The sequence below is a fragment of the Osmia bicornis genome, chromosome 5, assembly GCF_907164935.1.
Source record: "Osmia bicornis bicornis chromosome 5, iOsmBic2.1, whole genome shotgun sequence".
Classification (NCBI taxonomy): Eukaryota; Metazoa; Arthropoda; class Insecta; order Hymenoptera; family Megachilidae; genus Osmia; species Osmia bicornis.
In genome coordinates, this window is record NC_060220.1 from 4,923,148 (window position 1) to 4,943,634 (window position 20,487).

At 44.4% G+C, this 20,487-nt stretch overlaps 1 protein-coding gene across 3 annotated transcripts in view; it reads right to left on the bottom strand.

Annotated features, from left to right (window-relative positions):
• Window positions 1–1,062: 1,062 nt before the first annotated feature.
• Window positions 1,063–20,487, bottom strand: part of LOC114880102 (Krueppel-like factor luna) — a 222,510-nt gene continuing 203,085 nt past the window's right edge. For all 3 annotated transcript variants that reach the window (XM_046285647.1, XM_029195749.2, XM_029195741.2), the window contains one exon: window positions 1,063–11,204. In XM_046285647.1, the coding sequence (XP_046141603.1) occupies window positions 11,029–11,204 (176 nt within the window). In that variant the 3' untranslated portion in view covers window positions 1,063–11,028. The remainder of the gene's footprint in view (window positions 11,205–20,487) is intronic.

Genomic DNA, 20,487 nt, shown 5'->3' on the forward strand with positions numbered 1-20,487 from the left:
CTTCATGTAATTCTTCTTAAAAAATAACGATATTTAGAGTACGCTACGGTGTTAATAAGAGCCACCAAGAGAGGAAAGAAAAGAATGAAGAGGAATAAAGTGGTGCGAGGCGGATTCGAGCCGCTCGTTTTCGCTTCTTTCTCTCTCTCTCACTCTCTTTCTCTCTGTTTCCATGCACACTGCAAGTACACGTGTATGCATTATCGTATATCCGCAAGCAGCGCAACAATACACGTGCACAGAATTACGCGAGACACACGCGCGATTCCTTTAAAACTTCCATTCTCCCTTTTTACATACTTCTGACCCATTCAATTTCCCCATTCACTCTCACTCTCATCCGTTTCCCATCTCCGTCTCCTTTCAACCCTTGCTTTTCTTTCATCTACCTCCTTCGATTTTCATTCATTCCTTTCACTCTTTCGTTCAATCGACCTCCGAGCGATTTTTATTCGATTCCACAGTGGCCAACGACCTCTATATATTTTCGAAAAAACTCACCACATCTTCGAGCTGTGTGGAAATACTTTCGTAGGAAACTTCGAGTATCGTTTCTTAGAACAATTTTCAAATAATTCAGAAACAGCTAACGATCAAAGATTATCCCGAAAGATTAGGATGAAATAATCTCAAGTGTTTCTTTGATAAAATTCATCGTAGTAACGCGACGAATATTCGTGTAAACACGAAGCAATTTTTTAAGTCGACCGAGCTATCATTCGCATAAAAGAAACGGCCATCGTTTTGGAGCGGATGGGCCGGCACTGTCGCTAATTCACACCTAATTAAGAATTTTCTACTAAAACAACGAATCGATTCGAGCGTGCAGGGAACTTGAAATCGATTCGAAAGCCCGACGACGATCGAGGGACGTTAACAAATTCGACTAACTCGAACCTCTATGATCGAGGTTCAAAAGCGTTTCCTAATTCTCTTTTATTTTTCATACGACGATAATTGCTAATTAAAAACGATTGATTAAAATCGCGTGTGCGAAAGATCGCGTCGATCGGTGACGCATTGAAGGTGGACTTCTGTGTTGTAAAAGCAAGCTCACTCAAGCACGATGAGAAATTTGTTTATTAATTAATTATTTACAAAGCGCGGCCGACCCGGTCGCTCCGTTAGCCGAGTAAAGAAGCGTGCGCCATTCGTTTACGCAAAAATCATTTCTAGGCGGACAACAATTATTAAAATCGATGGGAATCGCGCCGTGAAAGGACATCGTCTCGAAGGCAAAATCTATCTCTCGTCTTATTCTTTCTTTCCAGAGCGCAGAAGAAAGTTGCGATCAGTCAAAGGGACTTTTATGAAAATAATAAAAATAAAGTATCGTCCCTGTCGACCATGTTACAATCGCGTGAATGCACTCTGAAAATATTTCCATCGATCCGTCGTCCATCGATTGTCGCGTTTCCCATCGATCGTTCAGCGATATTCGTGCACACATCGAATTAAAAACGCTTCGATCGCAAAAGCGGGCAGGAAGAACGTTCTCTCGTCAACGTCGAGCCATCCTCCGCATCGTACACTAACGATCGATCGATCGTGGTCCGGTATCAATTGGAAATCGACGCGTAACGTCGTCTTTACAGGTGATCCGCTTCGAAGCTCGCGAGCCGAGTTCGAATCGCCCGGCTCGTCGTTGCTTTCGCTTTTGTACAATGAACGAATGAAACGAAGGGTAACGTTCAAAAGATAAAGAACAATGCGATAAAGAGTAAGGGTTGTTACAATTCTTAATTGTAGCAGCGATATCGATAATATAAAGATAGCAATCAAGGCTCCCCGCGTTAGGGTAAATAATTTTCGTAAAAATTACCGCGCAAAGCAGTCGTAAGAAACAATTCGCACGCACATTTTATCTTTGTTTCTTCGTTTCCGAGTCTTCTCTTTATCTTCTACCCCCGTGTTCACTTTCTCTTATTTATTAAACTGCTTTGATTCTCGACACGCCGCTACCACGAGATATTACACCCCTTTTCATGCACACATCCGGTACGCCAACGCGTCTTTGCGATCTTTAAGCTTCTTTGTACATCTTTGTTCTTTTCACGTGCACGCAGTCGCGATCTTTCTCTCATACACGAATCTTCTTGGCTCTTTGTTCGTTTCCTCGTATTTCGATCGATCGTCGAATAGAGATTTCCTTTTTCTCCCTCGACGAAAGTTGGAAACGAACTGCAGAACCAACAAGAAGAAAGAGAAGAAGGAGAAGAAGTAGAAGAAGAAAGGAAAGAATTAGACGTACGAATGTGGAGCTGTTGATTGGCTAGCTCGTTTTTATCCCTCCGTCAGTCGTTCATGGTTCGCTTTCCTACCCAATGGGGCTGTTGGGCCTCGATAAGGGATCATGGACGTTCGATTCAAACTTTCAATGTTCTTTGGAATCACCAGAAAATTTTACAAACTTCTATAACTTACATCTGCTACGAAATTGCAAGTTTTTAAATTGATACGTAACACGGTAAATAGAAAGAAAGTAAAAGGAATGCTACGATGGCCGTCGATAATATTAGCGCGTCTGACCATACGCGGACCCTTTTCACTGCAGCGGTCAACGCGTTTAAAGAAAGACACAGAAGGATAAGGAATTTTTGTACCTTACAGGACTCTATCAGGGTTAACTGGAACTCGAAGCTGGCAACCTTTCGAGGAGAAAAAATCGAACGTCTATGAATATTTTCTTAGAGAGGGATCAGAAAAGAGGGTGGTAGTAACTTTTACCAGACAATTTCAAGGGTCGCAGGGTAACACGAGTAAGGGTGTATCAGTCGATTGTAGGACGCAACTGATAAATATTTCTCGGCTCTGCTGCCGTGTTCGGGTTCGATTCCTTCGAAATCCCGAACAACCGACGAACGTGGTAGAAAATTACAGTATCTCGTGCTTGAAGACTTTCGAGGCGAGTCTGTTGTTGTTATTGTTGTGATTCGTCTATTCCTGCCAAAGTATCTTGCACACGTTTCGTGCCACTTCCCTATCCATCTTTTCCTCGTTGAATCTCGCGTGTCCTTTTTGGAATCGGCATGTAGGCCTGCGTACGTGTAAAGAGTAATTAGGCGTTGATCACGAAACGAGAGCACTCGTCGTTTCAAAGGGAGAAACCTTCGTTATTCTTCGCTCGATGTTTATTTCGTACAGTGCTTCTATTTTTCTTTTTTTTTTCTTTTTTTTTGCGGGAACGGTGTTTAAAAATGGGGCTCAATATTCGTTCATCCCTCACACGCTCTCTCTCTCTCTCTTTCACGATTTGATCATATTTTCTCAGTTTTTTCTTTCCACCTAACTACTATCGGTAATCCTAACGGAATACTCTAATTATACATTTACATTTACATATATATATATATTTATATAATAATAGCCGATACAAATATCACATGTGATCACCTACTGGACTCGTTACACGAGTTCTCGCTAATCCATTGTACAAAACGTCGAGTCTTCGAGAGAGTTTGAAATCAGCGCAAAGTTCTCGACTGTCTGGAAGTCGCGATTAGTAAATTAGTCCCGATACTCTGGAAGGATATTTTCTTTTTTTTTTTTCTTTCTTTCTTTTCTCCAGCCCGTTTTTGCTCCTGTCTTTTCCTGGTTCGATCCGTTTATTTATCTTTTCCTCTTCGATACGAGTCGTTCGAAGGACAGGTTTCCCTGGTAAATCGTATACAATACGCATCGTTACTCGCTGAAATCCAGCGTCGAGACCGTTCGAACGACGAGACCCCGTTTCCGGCCAACCCGCGCCACGACTATTTCGCGTAAATTTAAAAAACGTGTACCCGCTTAATCGCGCTCGTTTCGAAACGAAATGGTTGTTGTACACGCTACAGATCGAGCTACACGATCCCCGTGTGTACGTGTACGTGCATTCGACATTGCCACGTGTTTGCAGAAGCAACCTATGGAATACATGGGCAGGATATATCGACGGGGTCCCAGAGATGGTTCGTTGGCTCGATTTTCGTTGGACAGCCCCAAGAAGAGCGGTGTCGAGGGATGTTCCTCTCGACGAGGTGATCGATAACCTCCAGAATGCTGAAGCAGCAGGATAACGCATTGAAACGTTTGATTTTCGCTCGAAATCGTTTACTGAATATACGTTTTTTAGAATTATAATTTAGTTTTTCTGCTTCCAGGGGCATCGATCACCCCGAGATGAGAAAGCAGCAGAACACAGCATCGACGGAAGAAGAAAAAAGTAGAATAAGATGAAGATGAAGAAGAAGAAACGACGTCGAGAGAAAGGAGCGACGACTGCTGAAGCGCATTCTTCGTTTATTATAATCTTATTCCCCGACGGTAAAGAAAGCTGCGATTACAAGACTCTTCACTCGCTTAATCTCGCCCCCTCTGTCTTTCTTTCTCTAACTTACTATTTCTCACATTTTCTTTTCCTTTCAATTTCAGTTATTTCATCGTTCGTTCAACTTTTGTCGTAATACAAAATACTTGTTTAATGTTTCTCCACGTTTTCACGCTCGAAGGATCACACGTAATAAATCACATTATCATAATATGTTAATTATTCACAATTATACAAATAGAGATGTGTAGACAAAACGAGGTCGGAAAAGATCTCTCGTTCGACTTTCACTTTGTTCGCAATCATTCCCACCTTTTCCTCGTTCCAATCACACGCTCGTTTTCATAGACAAGAAAAAAACGGATCACTCGCGCGCCCACCTATTCACTCCTCGCTGTAAATGTAATTACTTCTAATAATGAAAACACACCGTGTTCGTTTTACGTACAAGAAGAAACGTCAATAATCGACAGTTAATCGTGGTTAAAACAGATTCGCGGTCGTATGCCTGTATAAAATCCCTAAAAATACTGTTATTACCCTACCATGAATTGTGTTGGATGACGACAGTGACTATGCGGTGACTGTTGAGTCGTTTTTGTTTTTTAGATTGATTTCGGCTTCGTACCGCAAGATGATCTCTCCCCAACCTGAAAACAGTCACATTATTACTATCTGTTCCTTTATCTTTTCTGTTGAATTCTGCTGTTGCGACTCAAAGGGAGAGTCGATCTCGCGGTGACTAGCCCGAAGTTCGAATCACGGCCAAGATCGTTCGATTTATTCTGGTTAGGCCTTCGGGCACACCAACGATGCGATAATTCGTCGTTTCGAATATTTTCGTTGGTTGTTACGTGCCTCGTGAAAAGCGAGTTTCTAACGGAATGCATTGTTTGCCCTCTCTTCAAGCTTCGTTCTACCTCTACCCTCTGTATCGTAATCGAATTTCAACCCTCTTCTTTCACCTGTATCGAGTTCCCTTTCTTGTTATCCTTGATTTTTCCTGTTCTGTTTCGTGACGGGATCAAGACGCGTCATTTTGTGTACGGACTGTGCGTGTATGAGTTTATCGTTGCAGTGTTTTACTTTTTCTTTTTTTTTTTTTATGAAGAGATGAACGTATATCACCCCAGTGGAAGTGTTTTCCGTATGTGCGTGTGTACCCGGTTCCTTATTTCTTGTTGTGTGCGTGCATCATGTAAGAATGAATTAGAGACACGGAGAAGGACGGACGCCCCTTAATACGCGGCGTCCTCTGTTTTATTTATTTATTTTTTTTTTGTTTTATTTAACTCGTTGCACGATTTTTAAAAGTCTTTAAATGCCAAAGGTCACTTTTTAAAATTTAGGTACCTCGCAACTCTGTTCGCCTCGCTTTTTACCTTTCCTCTCTGTTGCAGCCCTCACACGTTTCCCTTTTTTTCGTTTCTTCTTCTTATTTTCTCTCCTCCTAACTTTCAGACAACTCTCGCGCTCTCATTCTCACAGGAAAATTCTCATCACGCGGAAACCTTCACACCCTTAGCGGTTACACTAATCACTAGACTGCGGAACTTTATACGCTTGTAACATAAGAAGTGTAATGTAAAACATACGTGATATATACGTGAAAATGAAATAACTTGTTTCGAATTTGTAAAACATGTAAAATTAAAGCGATACTTTTAATTATTCGGAGAAAGAAAATATATTTGCATAAAAATCCACAGTCTACTAATCATTAACCCCTCTCAATATTTAATTTAAATCTCTCCTAAAGACGTGATTCCCTAAAAATAACGTTAGTGCTTTAAATCAGTTCGATTCGTAGTGCTTTAAATTTCCTCCCCGTTTCGTATCCTTTTCCTCTTTTGGAAAATCAATTCAACGAGGAGTGTAGTAAAATTCAAAATCGGTACGCGTTAGTTTGTAAAAAAGTTAGAAACTATCGAGGGGAAACAATTTACGTAAACTATCTTTTCCCCGAAGCGTCTTTTTTCCGCAATTCCATGAATGGTGGTGTTACGTCGCGGCAATTAATCGTTGATTTAATTAGACATCGTCGCTTTCCGATTAGCAACGAAATTCTTTCTCCGTTCACGGAATTAGAAACCGATCGTCTACTAAAGACATTCTATCGAGAAACAAGAAAACTTTCTTCTCCTCTCTCCCAATTTTCCACTCTTACCTAACTCAATCGCACCTTGCCTAAAATGTTCGTTTTCGACTTTTTGAAAATCTTCGTTTAACGCACAAAGCTAATTATTCAACGTCATATTTTTTTTCCTTCCTCCCACTTTCGTGCCATCATTCGTTCATTCACGCTGTTCCCTATCATACATTGAAAAATCCTGTAATTTACAATTACTATACAACGTGACTGAAAATAGCTTAGACCACAATTAAATACAGTTACGATCGGTGCCGCGATTTGTCTACATTTTCCCATTTCCTTCCCCTACTTCATTCGTTGCCCGTTTGGTATTCCACTTCAGCTTTTCAGTTTCATGAAATTTCATTCCATTTCTCATCGTTCGCCTCGACCTTATTGTACGCGAGTATCATAAAACACTTATGTCCACATATCGTACCTCGTACAACGATACAACTTCTTCTAAAAGGTTCCTTTAGAGTTTTTCTCTTAGGTACTTACATCTCTATCTATGTATATCCACCTATCTATATTTATAGACTTTTTTTCTTTTATATAATAACTCTTTTAAATCCCCCCCGAATCCCACCCCTTTTTAATCATTCTTTCTTCTCTTTCTCCTTTCCTCTCTCCGTTCATCTATTTATCTGCCTATCTAAAGGTGTCTATCTAACGGTCTAGCTATCCATCTATCTAACTAAACTTCTAACTACCATTTATTAGTTCTTAAGGTGTCCGCTTTTCACGTCATCCCTCTTCTCTCATTTTCATTATTCTTCCATAATTTTCCGTCGCGTACCGAGCTTGAAAACAATGCACTCGCGTTGCATTTCGATCGTTCGTTATGTATATATATATATATATATGTATATTATATATCTACAGGGTTTCGTTGGTTGCCGGGATGGAAACGCGGGAAAAAGCTCGTCGCGATCGCGAGGATCGATCGTTTATCGAACTCGATGGTTCACTTTGTCACCGTCGTCGTCGCCGTTCGAGTAACTTTTTCTTTTCGGCTCGCGATCATCGTCGCGTACGTTGCAAGATGGAACGAGCAATTTTCTCAGTCGCGAAGGGACGAAGGGCAAAGATTGTTTCCGGATTTGTCGATCTCGAACGGAACTGGAGGGTGGCTCGTTTCGTCCCCTGCAGGCGAAACGATCGGGACGAAGACGAGGACGGGTCCTTGTAACGAGAGATCGTCGTGATCGAGCGACGAGCACCGTTTTCGTATCCTCGTTTCACCTCGCCTACCAGAGACAAAGAAAAGAAAAGAAAAGAAAGAACAAAAATATAGAGAAAGAAGAGTGTTCGGGGCGTCCTGGAAGGGCCGCCTCACGATACCTCGCAATATATGGCTATCAAAAAGACATCTGGCTCTCGTTATCCTCCTTATCCTAAGTTCTTGTAAATGCTGCATATATATATTTACTTTATTTATAGTTATCCGTGAACATGGTAACAAATAATGAAACACTGACAAAAATTGCACAATATACAAACTTAGTGTTCTTTGCTATTTCTCTATCGCACACACTCTTTCTAATTTTTCTCTCATTCTCTTTCTCTCTATCTCTTTAGATCTCCCTCGAAATGGATTCGTTTATGGGTTTTTTTCATTTCTCGAAGCCCCACCCCCAAACCCCGATCTCGATCCCGATCCCGATTCAATTTGGAGCACATTCTCGCAAGGGAAAAGAAAAAAAAATAACAAGACGGTCACTCGCTCACGTCACGCAGCTCGACGCACCCCCATGCATTGACGCAAAGAAAGAAAAAGAAAACTAAAGAGATATACAGGTGCACAAACATCGAATTATCTTGTCGCACGCATACAAAACGCAGCCACACGCGCGAGAACCGCGTCTACGCTCTCGTCAGTCAGTCAGGCTTACTTACAAGTAGGTACGGTATCGTTTTACGTTCTACGTGCGTTATCAGTTAATTTATTTGGCCACTGAACATTTAAAATTTAGTTTCATTATCTTGTTTTTTTGCTTTTCTTTGTTTTTTTTTGTATTTACTTTTTTCTTTAAATCTTCGTTTAAATCTTCGCTCGCCAGCATCGGCGGCTGTATCTGTACGCTAAAGCGCCTTCAGGTAAGATTAGTCTTCTTAAGCGGTAAACTCCTTCCATTTCGTTTCTCTTATCTCTCTCGCATTTACCCCTTAACGTTATCAACTATATTTTACTACTACTCTATTTTGTTCACCATTCGTTCGATGAGCGATCTACGGATCCTTTCGTTTCGTTCAGTCCCCGGATACATCGTCGGGTAACTTATCGTCGCGTTACCATTACGGTGTCGTCGTCGACGAATACTTAACGTTTTTCTTATCGATGATTATTACACTTTAATCCCCCCGTCTCCTGTTTCTACCCCCTGCGTGAGTTTCGGTACCGCCACGTCGCACGGTTAATCGATGATCAAACGATACAACGGTGTCCTCCGACCGGAAGTTTAACGTACGAGAGACGCAGAGTGTCGGTGGTGAACGGTCGCCGTCTGCCATCCGGTTCGCGCGAGTACGAGAGGGGGTGGCGCGGTCGGATCGAACGGGTTCGACGCGTGGAAACGGTTCTAGAGCTTTGTGCGGAATGTTGCCCGTTTATACTTTGTCCACTTACGTATTAATAATATATTGTTTCGGTGAGTAAGACGAGAATATTAAAAAATATATATTATATTTATATATTTATATCATTTATTTCTGTTGAGCCTCCGACATGAGTCTCGCCCGTCAGCCCCCGATATCGTCGCCACCCCTCGCCCTTATCCGCGCGGTTCGTCGACCACGCGAAGCGTAAAACGAAGAGTAGAAACATCGCCTAAAGAAAGCAATCGTACAAAAGTACAAAGTCAGATTTGTCCGTTTGAAAAACCATAGGACGCGCGCCACTACGAAACAAGCCTTGTTCCGTCGAATTTTTAAGGAATAAAGATTTAATCGGGACTGGGATTCGATTCGCTACGCTCGTCAAACGAGAATCATCGTCTTCTTCGATGTCGTGGATCACCCTTCGACCTTGTGGCGAAGGGACGCGGCTCTTTCTTCCTTAAAAATCACTCGATGCGATGATGTCGCGATACTAAAACGGTCGAATCATCGTTGGTTCGCGGACGTCGTAGAAACGGGGACGCGAAAAGAAACAGGGGGGGTGAGAAACAGAGCGAAGGGGAAAACGGGTTGAAGGGAGGAGCCTGGCGAATATAATTCGTACTGTAAATTCGGGATTAGCGTACGGCACGGTAAACTTTGCCTTCGTCGAAACTGGCCGAAATCACGTATTCAATTACACGTCCTGCTCCTCCGTGACCCTTCCCCCGACCCTTTGACGACCCTTCGCGGTTCCACGGTCCCGTTCGTTCGCGAACACAATTTCGATTATTGCTCGTCCTCGTAGGATCGAGGCTCAAAAGCGTCGTACACGTTTTCAACTGACGAGCGGTTTTCTTCGAAACAGCCCCGTTCGCTGGGGAAAGTGAGAAGGAGAGAGAGTGTGTGTTTTGAACGGTATACACATACACGCGTGAGAGAAAAGAGAGAGAGAGAGAGAGAGAGAGGAAACAAGGGGGAAAGGAAATAACGTTTGGCACCGACAGACATCGTATTATTGTCCTCGCGAATCGGGATTTCTTGATTTTCATTCGAACATCGTCGCGACGCCTTTGATGCATCGTCTGCTCGCTATCGTGTTCCATAGAATTTTCGTACACTTACTGTTTTCTTTTTTATTTTCACGATTATTTCAGTTTTATGGATCTCGAGAATTCGACCGTTTTACGAGAGGCAGACGACTTACAAGATTCTACGCGAGTCGTGCACCGTTGTCGCTGAAAGAACCGACCTGTGTCCCGTTCGCTCCTTCCCCGTCCTCGACCAGGCTCAAAGTGTCCCGACGGTACAGCGTTGACCTTAGAATTTAGTGAATTGGCAGTGATTAACGTCCCGGACGAGACTCTTCGAGCGAGAGTCACGCTGCTTTCAAGCCACTCATCCCGGAGGCTTCGTCTGATCGAATTGGTACTGGTTGTCTTTTATATTTTGCCGTCCTGTCTCGCTTGGTAAGTACCGTCGGTCGTTCTTCGAGCCCCGTGGCAAACTTCTTCTTCCGTGTTTCCGACGAAAGAACTCGTCTCGATCAACGAGGAGAGGAGCACGCGGTGCCGGTTGCAATTTCCCATTGCAATCTGTCGATCGATGTGCACGAAACGTCAAACTTGCCCGGTCGGTTCTTGTTCGTATTTGAGAACAACCGCCCCACCGGAAGTGAACGTTCTCCACCGTTTATATCGTTGATCATCGATCATTGCTGGAAACGGTAAGCCGTCGGATGTCGAACGATCGTTACCCTGACGAATACGTGGCTTTAAACGGCCACGCTAAAATGACGCGGCGTTACGATCGTCGATGGTCGATGGTCGATGATCGAGGTCGGTTTGCCGCGTGTTTCGTCGGGTGCATCGGTATGGAAGAAACGCGATCACGAGGATTCCGTTCGGGCTTGGAGATCCTCGGGGAGGAAGGAGCTTCGTCTGTCGGTCCTGGACTGTTGCTAGCGTGGAGGACCGCTGGCGGTGAGGATCGATTACACGTGTCTCTTCATGTGGAGGGCTAGGTGATCGCTGCGAGAGAAGCATCGGTCGCAGTGCCGGCATTTGAACGGCTTCGCGCCGGTGTGCTTGCGGTAATGGCGGGTCAGCTCGTCGGAACGCGCGAATCGCCATTCGCAACCCTCCCAGCTGCACTTGTACGGCTTCTCTCCTGAAACAGAAAAACAACTCCAACGTTAAACGTGTTCGCGAAAATTCGTCGAGTAATAAAAGGATTGTTCGCAATTAGCAGCCTAAGGTGAAACTAACGAACGCAGCAGCAACGTCCGTATAAAATCTTCGAAGGACGGTGTCAAACGGTGATTAACCTAATAAAAAGCAACAGGGATAGCGCTTAACGTTATCGCTAGCGGCAGTGTAATAAACTTTGCGAACAGCAGCCAGTTCATAACCGGCCGATATTCCGCGACACAATGCACGAGGTTCCGGCTTCGTACACCTCCGTACGGAAGGGGGGATTTTATTGTTCCGAGCACGCGCGTCTACCCTTAAAATTACTAAAACCTGGCCGAGGTATATAAAATTCCGCATATAAAATTCTCTTGGCTACGGGTGCTGGATCGACGATAAAACGCGACGGGCTGAAGGTGGCTCGTCGATTTTCTCCGACGGCACGTGTGCGCCACGCTTTCCAAGGGATGATCGAGGGAAAGGGGTAGCGTATTATTAACCCGTAAATAATCTATTCGGTAATATGGAAAGTGGTTGACGTTGATGAGACTCGCGTTACGGAACAGAAAATGCAGGATCACCACCTGTGGCGCTTCGACGTCGAGGTTAACAAACCTGGCAGAACTTTGCACCGTAAAAAAAAAAAAAAAGAGCATAGGAGGATGAAAAAACAGGGGTCGATATACGAGTCTCCTGTCGCGTTTGAAAGGGTTAAAATCGCAGAGGGAGAAAGTTCTGAGCGAAACCGCCCTGAATGTAAATAAAATAGCGTTGAAATTGGAGAACGAAGTCTTGAAGGACTTCGCGAAGTCGCATATATCCCAAAGCCTGCTATTAAGGCTTGAAAAACTTCGAGACTTTGTCTTTGCGGATTTAGTGACAGGCGAAGATTTTGGAAGACAAGTTGGGAGATTGCGGAGGATTTGGAAGTCGAACGATCGGGGATAAAGCTTTGGAGACGTTTCACGACGGACTTTAAAGCGGTAGAATTGGAAGCGTTTCGTTACACGGTGACGGCGCAACGTTCGCTCGATGTATCTTGCGCTGTAATCAGCCCCTGGTACGCCTTGGTCTTTCATAAAAACCGGAATAAAAGAGCGCGTAATGACAACCGCCAGGATAAAGCAATATAAACGATCGTATAAAACCGGGTGTAAAACGTTTGACATCTACATCGCACCGTTGTAAATTTAATGAATCAAAAAGGAGGAAAAAAGTAAGATGTAGCGACCAATGTGGGCGTCTTTATCGTCGCGTGGTAGGCTAGAAATTCTTCTAAACGACGTTTGCTTCAGGTATCACGAAGGGATTGAAAAAATTCATACTCCTCTTCGTTCTTTCTTCGAAGTTGTTCGGAGGAAACCTTCAAAGGATCCGGTTTTTTTCAAGGAGCTTCGAATTCGTGGCTGAGGTGACGATGACAAATCTAGCTCGAACGTGGCGGCGCATAACCAAATTCAACCCCCAACCCCTCTGACTGCTTCGACAAAGATACCCGACATTCGGGAAGCCACGAGTTTTCCGGAAAATACGACACCCACGTCGTCTCGTGCATCTTCTTAAGCGAACCATCCCTCCTCTTCGAGGACACCAGAGAAATGGTGGCACGAATGAGCGTCACTTTCACGGTGCATGGCTAGGAATCGCTATCAGGCTGGCAGGAATTCCGTGAAAGACCAAGATAAACCGTGCTCAGTCAGGATGAAGTGAAAGAGACTCGATGCTGCAGCGAATACAAACTTTGTCCGTTGCATTCCGCTAACAAATATACCAAAAAGTTGTTATCGAGTGCATGGAACATCGAAGAGAAATGAAACTTGAGTTTGTCCATGGGTCTATAATGTGTTGTACTTGTTGACATTTCAAAAACGTTCGCTGAAGATAGATGGAACGATGTTTTCTTCTCCCAGGTATTCAGAATGTTCTTTAAATCGAGCATGATCCCTGTTACGTTCCACTGCACACAACCGTGTTCCTAAAACACCGAGTTTCCACGGTGTTTGTCGGGAACTGTGGATTATAGCAGTACGCCGAGCGAATCTGGGACAGTCTATAGCTCTTTTTTTAAATACAGCCGGGAAATATTGATAGAGCCGGAGGTTGAATGGTCCAAAGAGCACCGTCTGTCTATAATGCGACTCTTTTCTACTTCGGATGCGCTTCGAAGTGGAGCACTAGAGTAAAATCATGAAGAAACAGAGATCCCGTATTCTACCTTTATCCACTTATATTATTTCTGGAATAATTTATTCAATTCGCATCGCTCGCCTCTGTCCGGTGTTCCACGAAGAATTCAAAGAAGTATGAAGAAAAAAAAATTGAATGGAAAAAGGTAGAATATGGGTGTCTTTCAAAATAACTAGATATCGCGATCGCTGTCCCATTACGCTCTCATTAACAGGACGGTCTCGCCTGTATCTATACCCTCCAACTTTATCTCTATACAGTAACCCCCTATCTCCATCTATACACTCTCATTATTAGGACATTAGTGTTCCCCGATCAATATTCCACCTTCCATTCCTACCTTTCCCACCATTCTCCACAAGCCAATGCCTCGAACCATCCCCTTGTGTAGAGCCGATACTGAAAATCTCCCAGGGTCGAAGCGAGTTAGAGAGAAAAAAAATCAACGGTACCAGTTACACGTGCAATTAAACCGACAGCGGAGGAAAGAAAAGGAAGGAAAAAAAAAAAAAATCAGTGGTCGGGCACGGGTGGATGGGTGCGTGGATCGCATCGAAAAGGCAAATTGAATTTTGAGTAACCATGGTGACTGCGTAACGCGGCGAACGACCGCAGCCGGTGTGTCCACGAGCGGGTTGTACGCGTCGAACGAAGCGTGGGTCAGTCAACTTGGACGCGTGTGCGTGTCGAAACGAGCGAGTACAGGATCGGCGAGTGTGCGTGTTACGAGAGAAACACGCGCCAGGTGGACGAACCGAGTGGTAGTGGTTGTGTGGGTGCATCGTGCGTTGCGCATTTTATCGCCGCATAATGGCCTCCCGGCGGTTCGTTACCACCTACGTAATAAAGCCATATTAAACAGGACGGCTTAAAGTGTTAACCTGTACCCCCACCTCCCTCGTCCAACCCCTTTTCGAAGCCGTAACGAACGTTGCTATGAACGATAGCCCCCTCCGACAACATCCCCGTCTTCCTTTCGGATGAATATCAGCCTGCTGTTTATTTCCTGCCTTTATACGTATACACGCTTCGAGAAATCGACGTAATTTCTTCCTGTTTAAAGAGGGATGATGCGCCATTGTTTGGCGGCGCCAGGGTTATTTGTTGCATAGGGTTGATAGTAGTATAAGGGTGACTACTCGCGCATGTTTCTTTTGTAATTTTCACTATATCCGCAAACTATCCCTCTACATTTCTCTTTGTAGAAGAAATTTTCCCTTTCGTTCGGGGGTGCTGCGTTTTATTCACACATTCTCTATAAATTTTCCAACACACTCGTAGCGGATCGAGTAGAAACAGAACGATGGACGAGGAGGACAGTCGAGGAAGCTAGAAGTGGCTGGTTGGTTTCGTTCGCCGGCACTCGAACGATTTTTCTATGTCCTTCCTTCCATCTGACGTTCCTCGAGAGGTCTGAGTGGGTCGGTATTGCGTCGATATGTCAGTCCGTCCCCGGCAAACGTGTGCTCGTCGTCTTTGCATTTTATTAAGTCCGTCGCCGGCGACGATGTATAGGCCACCTTCCGTCATGTCGTCGTACGGATAGGACAAGCGGAATTTATGGCCAAGGATTCCGTCGCACGGCACTCCGGCCCTTTTACATCCGGACACGTTTCGTCGCGAGAAACGTTCCTGCGGGGAAACACGTCTAATACCCTGGTCCTTTTTCCACGGATCCGCGTGACAGATCGTGCGGACTGCGGCAAGTACGAAGGGCTGGAAAGTTTTCCGACCCGGGAATTCGCTCAGGAGGAGTAAAATTTTTTACAGTTTCGATGTGGGAGAGATTCGATCGCTGGATATTCCGATGGACATGCTCCAAGAGGAAACGAATCGCTCGGAAATCTTGGAACGATTTTACTTATACGGTCCGTCATTGCGGTGGTTTTGTTTTTACGAGCCTTTCACGTCGAAAAACCGGCATTTGTAAATTTGCAAACCGTTTCGATACGATCAATGTATAATTTTGCAGTTGCTAGTCGCATCTGTGGTTTATATTTTCCGTACACGTATAAACGTGGCGTTCGAAGGGGATTTCGAAATCGCATACAAATTGTAGGATTAGAATTATCGTAAATACCGTACGTCTGAAAATTTCGCTCGGAAATTCGATTCGTGGTAGAAGTAAAAATTTTCTCGCGCTTCTTTGAACGCTCAAGTGGAAGCGCCGAGTTTTCTAGGAACGGTTGCACGTTATATCTTCCAGGAGCTGGATCTACGTTTACATTGGGTGCTACGTGGACGGAAAGTGTCAAACAGTGTTGCCAGGAATCAAACGAAGTCGATACAAGACGGTTATGTGGAATTTTATCGGTTCGAATCCCTCGTGGAACCGGCTTCGCGACAGAAATGGAACTCTTAATTAACGGGAACTTAATAGAATTTAATTTCTACCTGGAACCCGTTTCGCGGAGAACTGAATTCGTTTCAATGGACTTCGATCAAAGTTACATAAACGTGTAAAAATACTTTATACTCGGTAAAAAAAATTACCAAAAAGATTTGGCTTCTTTAACGAACGAACTACATATTTCAACTTTCAACAGTGCGAAATTGAGAACTCACGAGTAAAAAAATTTTCCACGAAAGATCAGTAATGATTTTTATTTATCCAAAAGAGTCAAATTAGTGCCAGAAAATTACCTTGGACTTTCTCGTTAAATCTACCTCTTTCAAGATTTTCCACAATAGAAATTCGTCGCGGTAGAATGTTGATCGTTGAACAAGGAGGTAGAAAAGAAAACATCCTGTACCTCATGCGAAAATTTCGACTGAACGTGTAAGAAAAGGAAAAATTTGTCAGAACCGCAAAGAAAAATTCTACATTGTCCTGACAGCCATTGCAGCAGGGTGAACGACCTTTCTATTTCCGTACACGTATTTCTACGTGTGACAATTTTACAAGTTTCTATCACGTTTTCCACAGACTGAGGATTCTTCGATCTGCAACAAATTTTACTATGCTCTCTCTGCACGAACGTGTACACGCAAAATCCTAATCGAACAAAAATTCCATGGGTTCGCCGAACGGATTAATGAAACGAGCAACGCGCGTTGTTCGAAATTGCGAAATAGCTGTCTTGTAAGTCCACGTGATAGATCGTTCGCGGTGCTGGCCTGAATTTACGTTTCCCATGAAACGAAGGGTTCCCAAAATACGACTGTGCTCGTCGACAGGGAGGAAGGTTTTATATTTTTTTCCTCCGCCATTCTACTTGAGAGACGGCATTGTCAAAGCCCGTCTCACCCTCGATAGAGCGGGGGGTTGGATCGGGAAAAATTTTGCAGGGAACCGTGCGGATTCGCAGTCGCTTTGAAAGGGGACAAATTTTGTGCCGGAACGACGGGATACACACAGTGGTCGTATACTAAAATGGGAGGGTTGGCCGATAGAAATGAAAAATGAAACGGGATTTCCACCGTAAAGAAATAACCATACTACCGAGCAGAAAAGCGTGAAAGGTATTTGTTTTAAGGAAGGTCACGACGTTCGCTTTGGGAAACGGGAACGTTTCCCTTCTGGAAATAAAACGTTCGAACCTTTTCCCTGGATGCTGCGCTAGTGAAAGGAAGGAAAAATCGATTCGTTCGAAGGATGGAAGAATTAACATTCACGAGCTTTTTAGCGAAAAACGTGGAAACGAGGCTTTTCCTTTTATAGATTTTTACGAACGCGTTTCAAACGCGTCGAAAGTAGAACACGATTAATTTTATAGATTCATCAAAAGCGAACCACCTGAAAATGTGAACGAGATGTGAATTCTAAATGAAAGAAACTATCTAATGGGCGGTAACTTTCAAAAAAGGGATTTAATGCTTCGTAGAGGCGACACGTCTGACCATTATTAAAACATTCTACTGCGACTATCTCTTGGTTCTCGAACAAGCCTAACTATAGCTGTTATATAAAATCTATTAAAGGATATAATATAAGTGTACGGTAACACGGAAATTCTGCTGTGGAAACGTCAATGAGAAGCCAACAGAAGGTCCAAGTATCGTTCGAAGATCGATAACAAAGCGCGCGGTTTTCTTACTCGTGTGCAACGCGTGTTTCATGTACCGTCGGTTCTTGGCTGCTTGTTTCCGTCCTGGTAGTATCGACTACGGTTAGGAGATAGCACGTTTCTCGTGTTGTGAACTGCGGTTTCGCTGTCAACTGTACCGAGAACTTTGACGACGTTTCCAATTGTTTGCGGTGCCGGGCTGCCGACGCGAGGCTCCGTCGACCGGGAAGAGTGCGGGCGGTTTCTAACTTCGGCGCGTGTTTCGAACGTGTTTCGAACAGTGCCCGAGGTGCGAATCAATATGTAGTCCGCGTGGCCACGCGCGGATAAGTGCGGGTGCGCGCACGTGTACACCCATGAACGGCGTCGGGAGAACCGGTAACTATAACCTGCCGGCGAACGAACTTCCTTGTAAATAATATACCGTCTCGGCAAGATTATTTCGAGAATAATAGATGAGCATGCTGATAACGAGTTTAAGTATTTAAAGATCGTTCTGGCCGCGAGAGGCTGCGGAATAATCGAACGGTGAATTAATCAGCAGGGGGATATTGTTTGGATATTGAAGAGGAGCATCTCAAAGATGATTAGAAACAAGCTCATCAACACGGCATCCTTGGAGAATTTTTGAAAAAACACGTTCTACCTGCATCGTATCGGATTGCAGCTAAGCAGCAACGTTTGAAAAGCTCGAGCAGCCACAGAAAGAGTGAGGAACAGAGAGGGAAGATGGGAAAGAAGAGAGATCAGCCACGATCGGCGGATTGCCGAGGAAACATAGGAGAGGCAGAACTGGAGTTTGCGGTTTAAGCGCAAGAGTAGACGCGTTCAATCGCGCAGATGCACTCGCCTTCGAGCGAGAACGACGTAGACGATGTGCAGAAGTACGGGTAGGAAAGGAAGTCAGTGGGCCGAGATCAGTTTCTCCAGCCATTATTTACGAATCGCATTACTTCGATGCACTGCAGCCAGCGGTTTCCAATAATGGTGGAACAGCACAGATTTTGGATCGATGTGCGGGCAAATTTTGGATCATCCCCGACGTTCAAGCGGCGACCGATTTGTTTTTCCGCCACCGAGTCGCCAAATCGAGCTACCACAATCTGTTCCCTTGCCAAACGGACGCTTATATCGTAGAAACAATTTCAGATCCCTCGATGCAACCTTACAAAGCTTGGACGAAACAAGATTTCCTTCGGACAAAATCTATAGCTCGGGGAATTAATAAATTTTCTGGAATACTCTGTAATCGTAAGATCAGCTTTTTCTCCTCGTAAGAAATACCAGAAATTCGAAAGGTTCCGATGCACATACGTACAGATAACGCACACAAGGAGTCCTTACCGAATACACTCATAGTACGGATACACGAGGAACAAGGCCAGGCGGCGATAAATAATTTCTCACCCCTGCTTTCATTTCCCATCTCGTTTGAGTTCACGTCGCAGACTGCCATCCATTTTCTAAGGCGCGTCCCGAGGTAAATTATCGCGCTTCGGCTGACCTACTTCCGGCCTCTCGCTGCGTAATCGCGTTCCGTCCGCGCGAGCAAACCGCCTCAGATCGTTTCGAACTCGCGGCTCTTTCATCGTTCGATGAAAAGCGTGTCCTCGATCACTGAGCTCTTTCGCGAACTTGCAATTAAAAAGCTGACTGGCAATCAACGCGACGAAAGGGGAGGACAGGTTATTGCTTTTCAAGCGAACGACCTTGCGACCATTCGATTCCATTTCATCCGTGACGAACTAGAACAAACCACCCACGATTCACCAGGGTGTTATCGAACCTTATTAAAAGCTAGACGATATGTACGATGAACAGAAACGTTTCGTACGTAAAGGAACGTGAAATTGCAAAAGTCGTCTTTCTTTGTAAACTCAGCTGAAACTGTCGTATCGATTCTGTGACTGGGTAAATCCACTGAATAACGGTCGTTCCGTTAATTTTCCAAATATATTGACATTCCATCAACGGGGACTAAGGGAACGATTGCGAAAAGTTTCCAGCGAAGCGATTGGACTCCGTTCGAGGGATCAAAGTCCTGTCCACAACTCGGGACGCGAGAACAATGGTGTTTGGAATGGAATTCCGGAACAGAAAGTCCCTGTAATTGGAAATCTCTCTCTTTTTCCCTTCTTCTTCTTCTTCTTCTTTGGTCCCTTGCTTCCCGTCTTCAATGTACACGGTATAGTTGCCGTAAGAGACTGTTGGACCAGCGGATCGATAGTCGCTTGATTCCCACGAGGAAATCGTATAGAAAGGCTTTGCACCGACAAAAAAAAACGAAAAAATCACTGAAACGCGATATTGACGGGCAAAGTGGATAAACAAGGAACAAATCCTATTTCTTCAAAAATGTTTAACGCTTTCGTGTTAATATTTCTTATCGACATCCCTTTGACTTTTATACAATTACCTTTCCACAAAATGGATATTTTCCACAGAAAGGAAAAGAAGAAAAGATTAACATAGATCCTAGTGAAACTTGGAGCTACTTGAAGACCTTCAAAATCCGATTTATCGAGGCCGACATCGCATCTGAAAACCATAGCGTCGCGGTTGATCTCATCAGCATCGAGCACGGCCGGTCTGTTTAGAGCGAACATCTTATCGGCTCGTTAGGAGGGAATTAGCGAGAGTAGACGATGGCTTTGACTGGTTAAATCGTCTAATCGGATCGGATCGATTCGCCGTTAAGAGGGTGCGGCGCGATTCTCGAGATGATTTCAGAAGGACGAAGGATCTGCTCGTGAACGAGCCCAGGCGGGTCAGGGATGAACGACCTGCTCTGTTCGTCTGCAGGCCGAAAGATCCTCGAAAGGAAACTTCGCCGATGGAATTCGTAACGAGCCTTCATGTTGACTCGGCCACACGATCGCCGCGCTGGTACCTAACCGTGATTCGACGATTCGGTTCGTTTTGCGTCCCGTTCCATTCGCGAGTACTCCTCTCATCCTCCTTGCAGAGCCGCCCAGTAATTAGATTCACCGACCGAGATCAAAGTATACCGGTATTTCCATCTCCGTAAGAAAGTTTGCCGGGAGTTTTCTGCGTCTCCCATACTCCGAG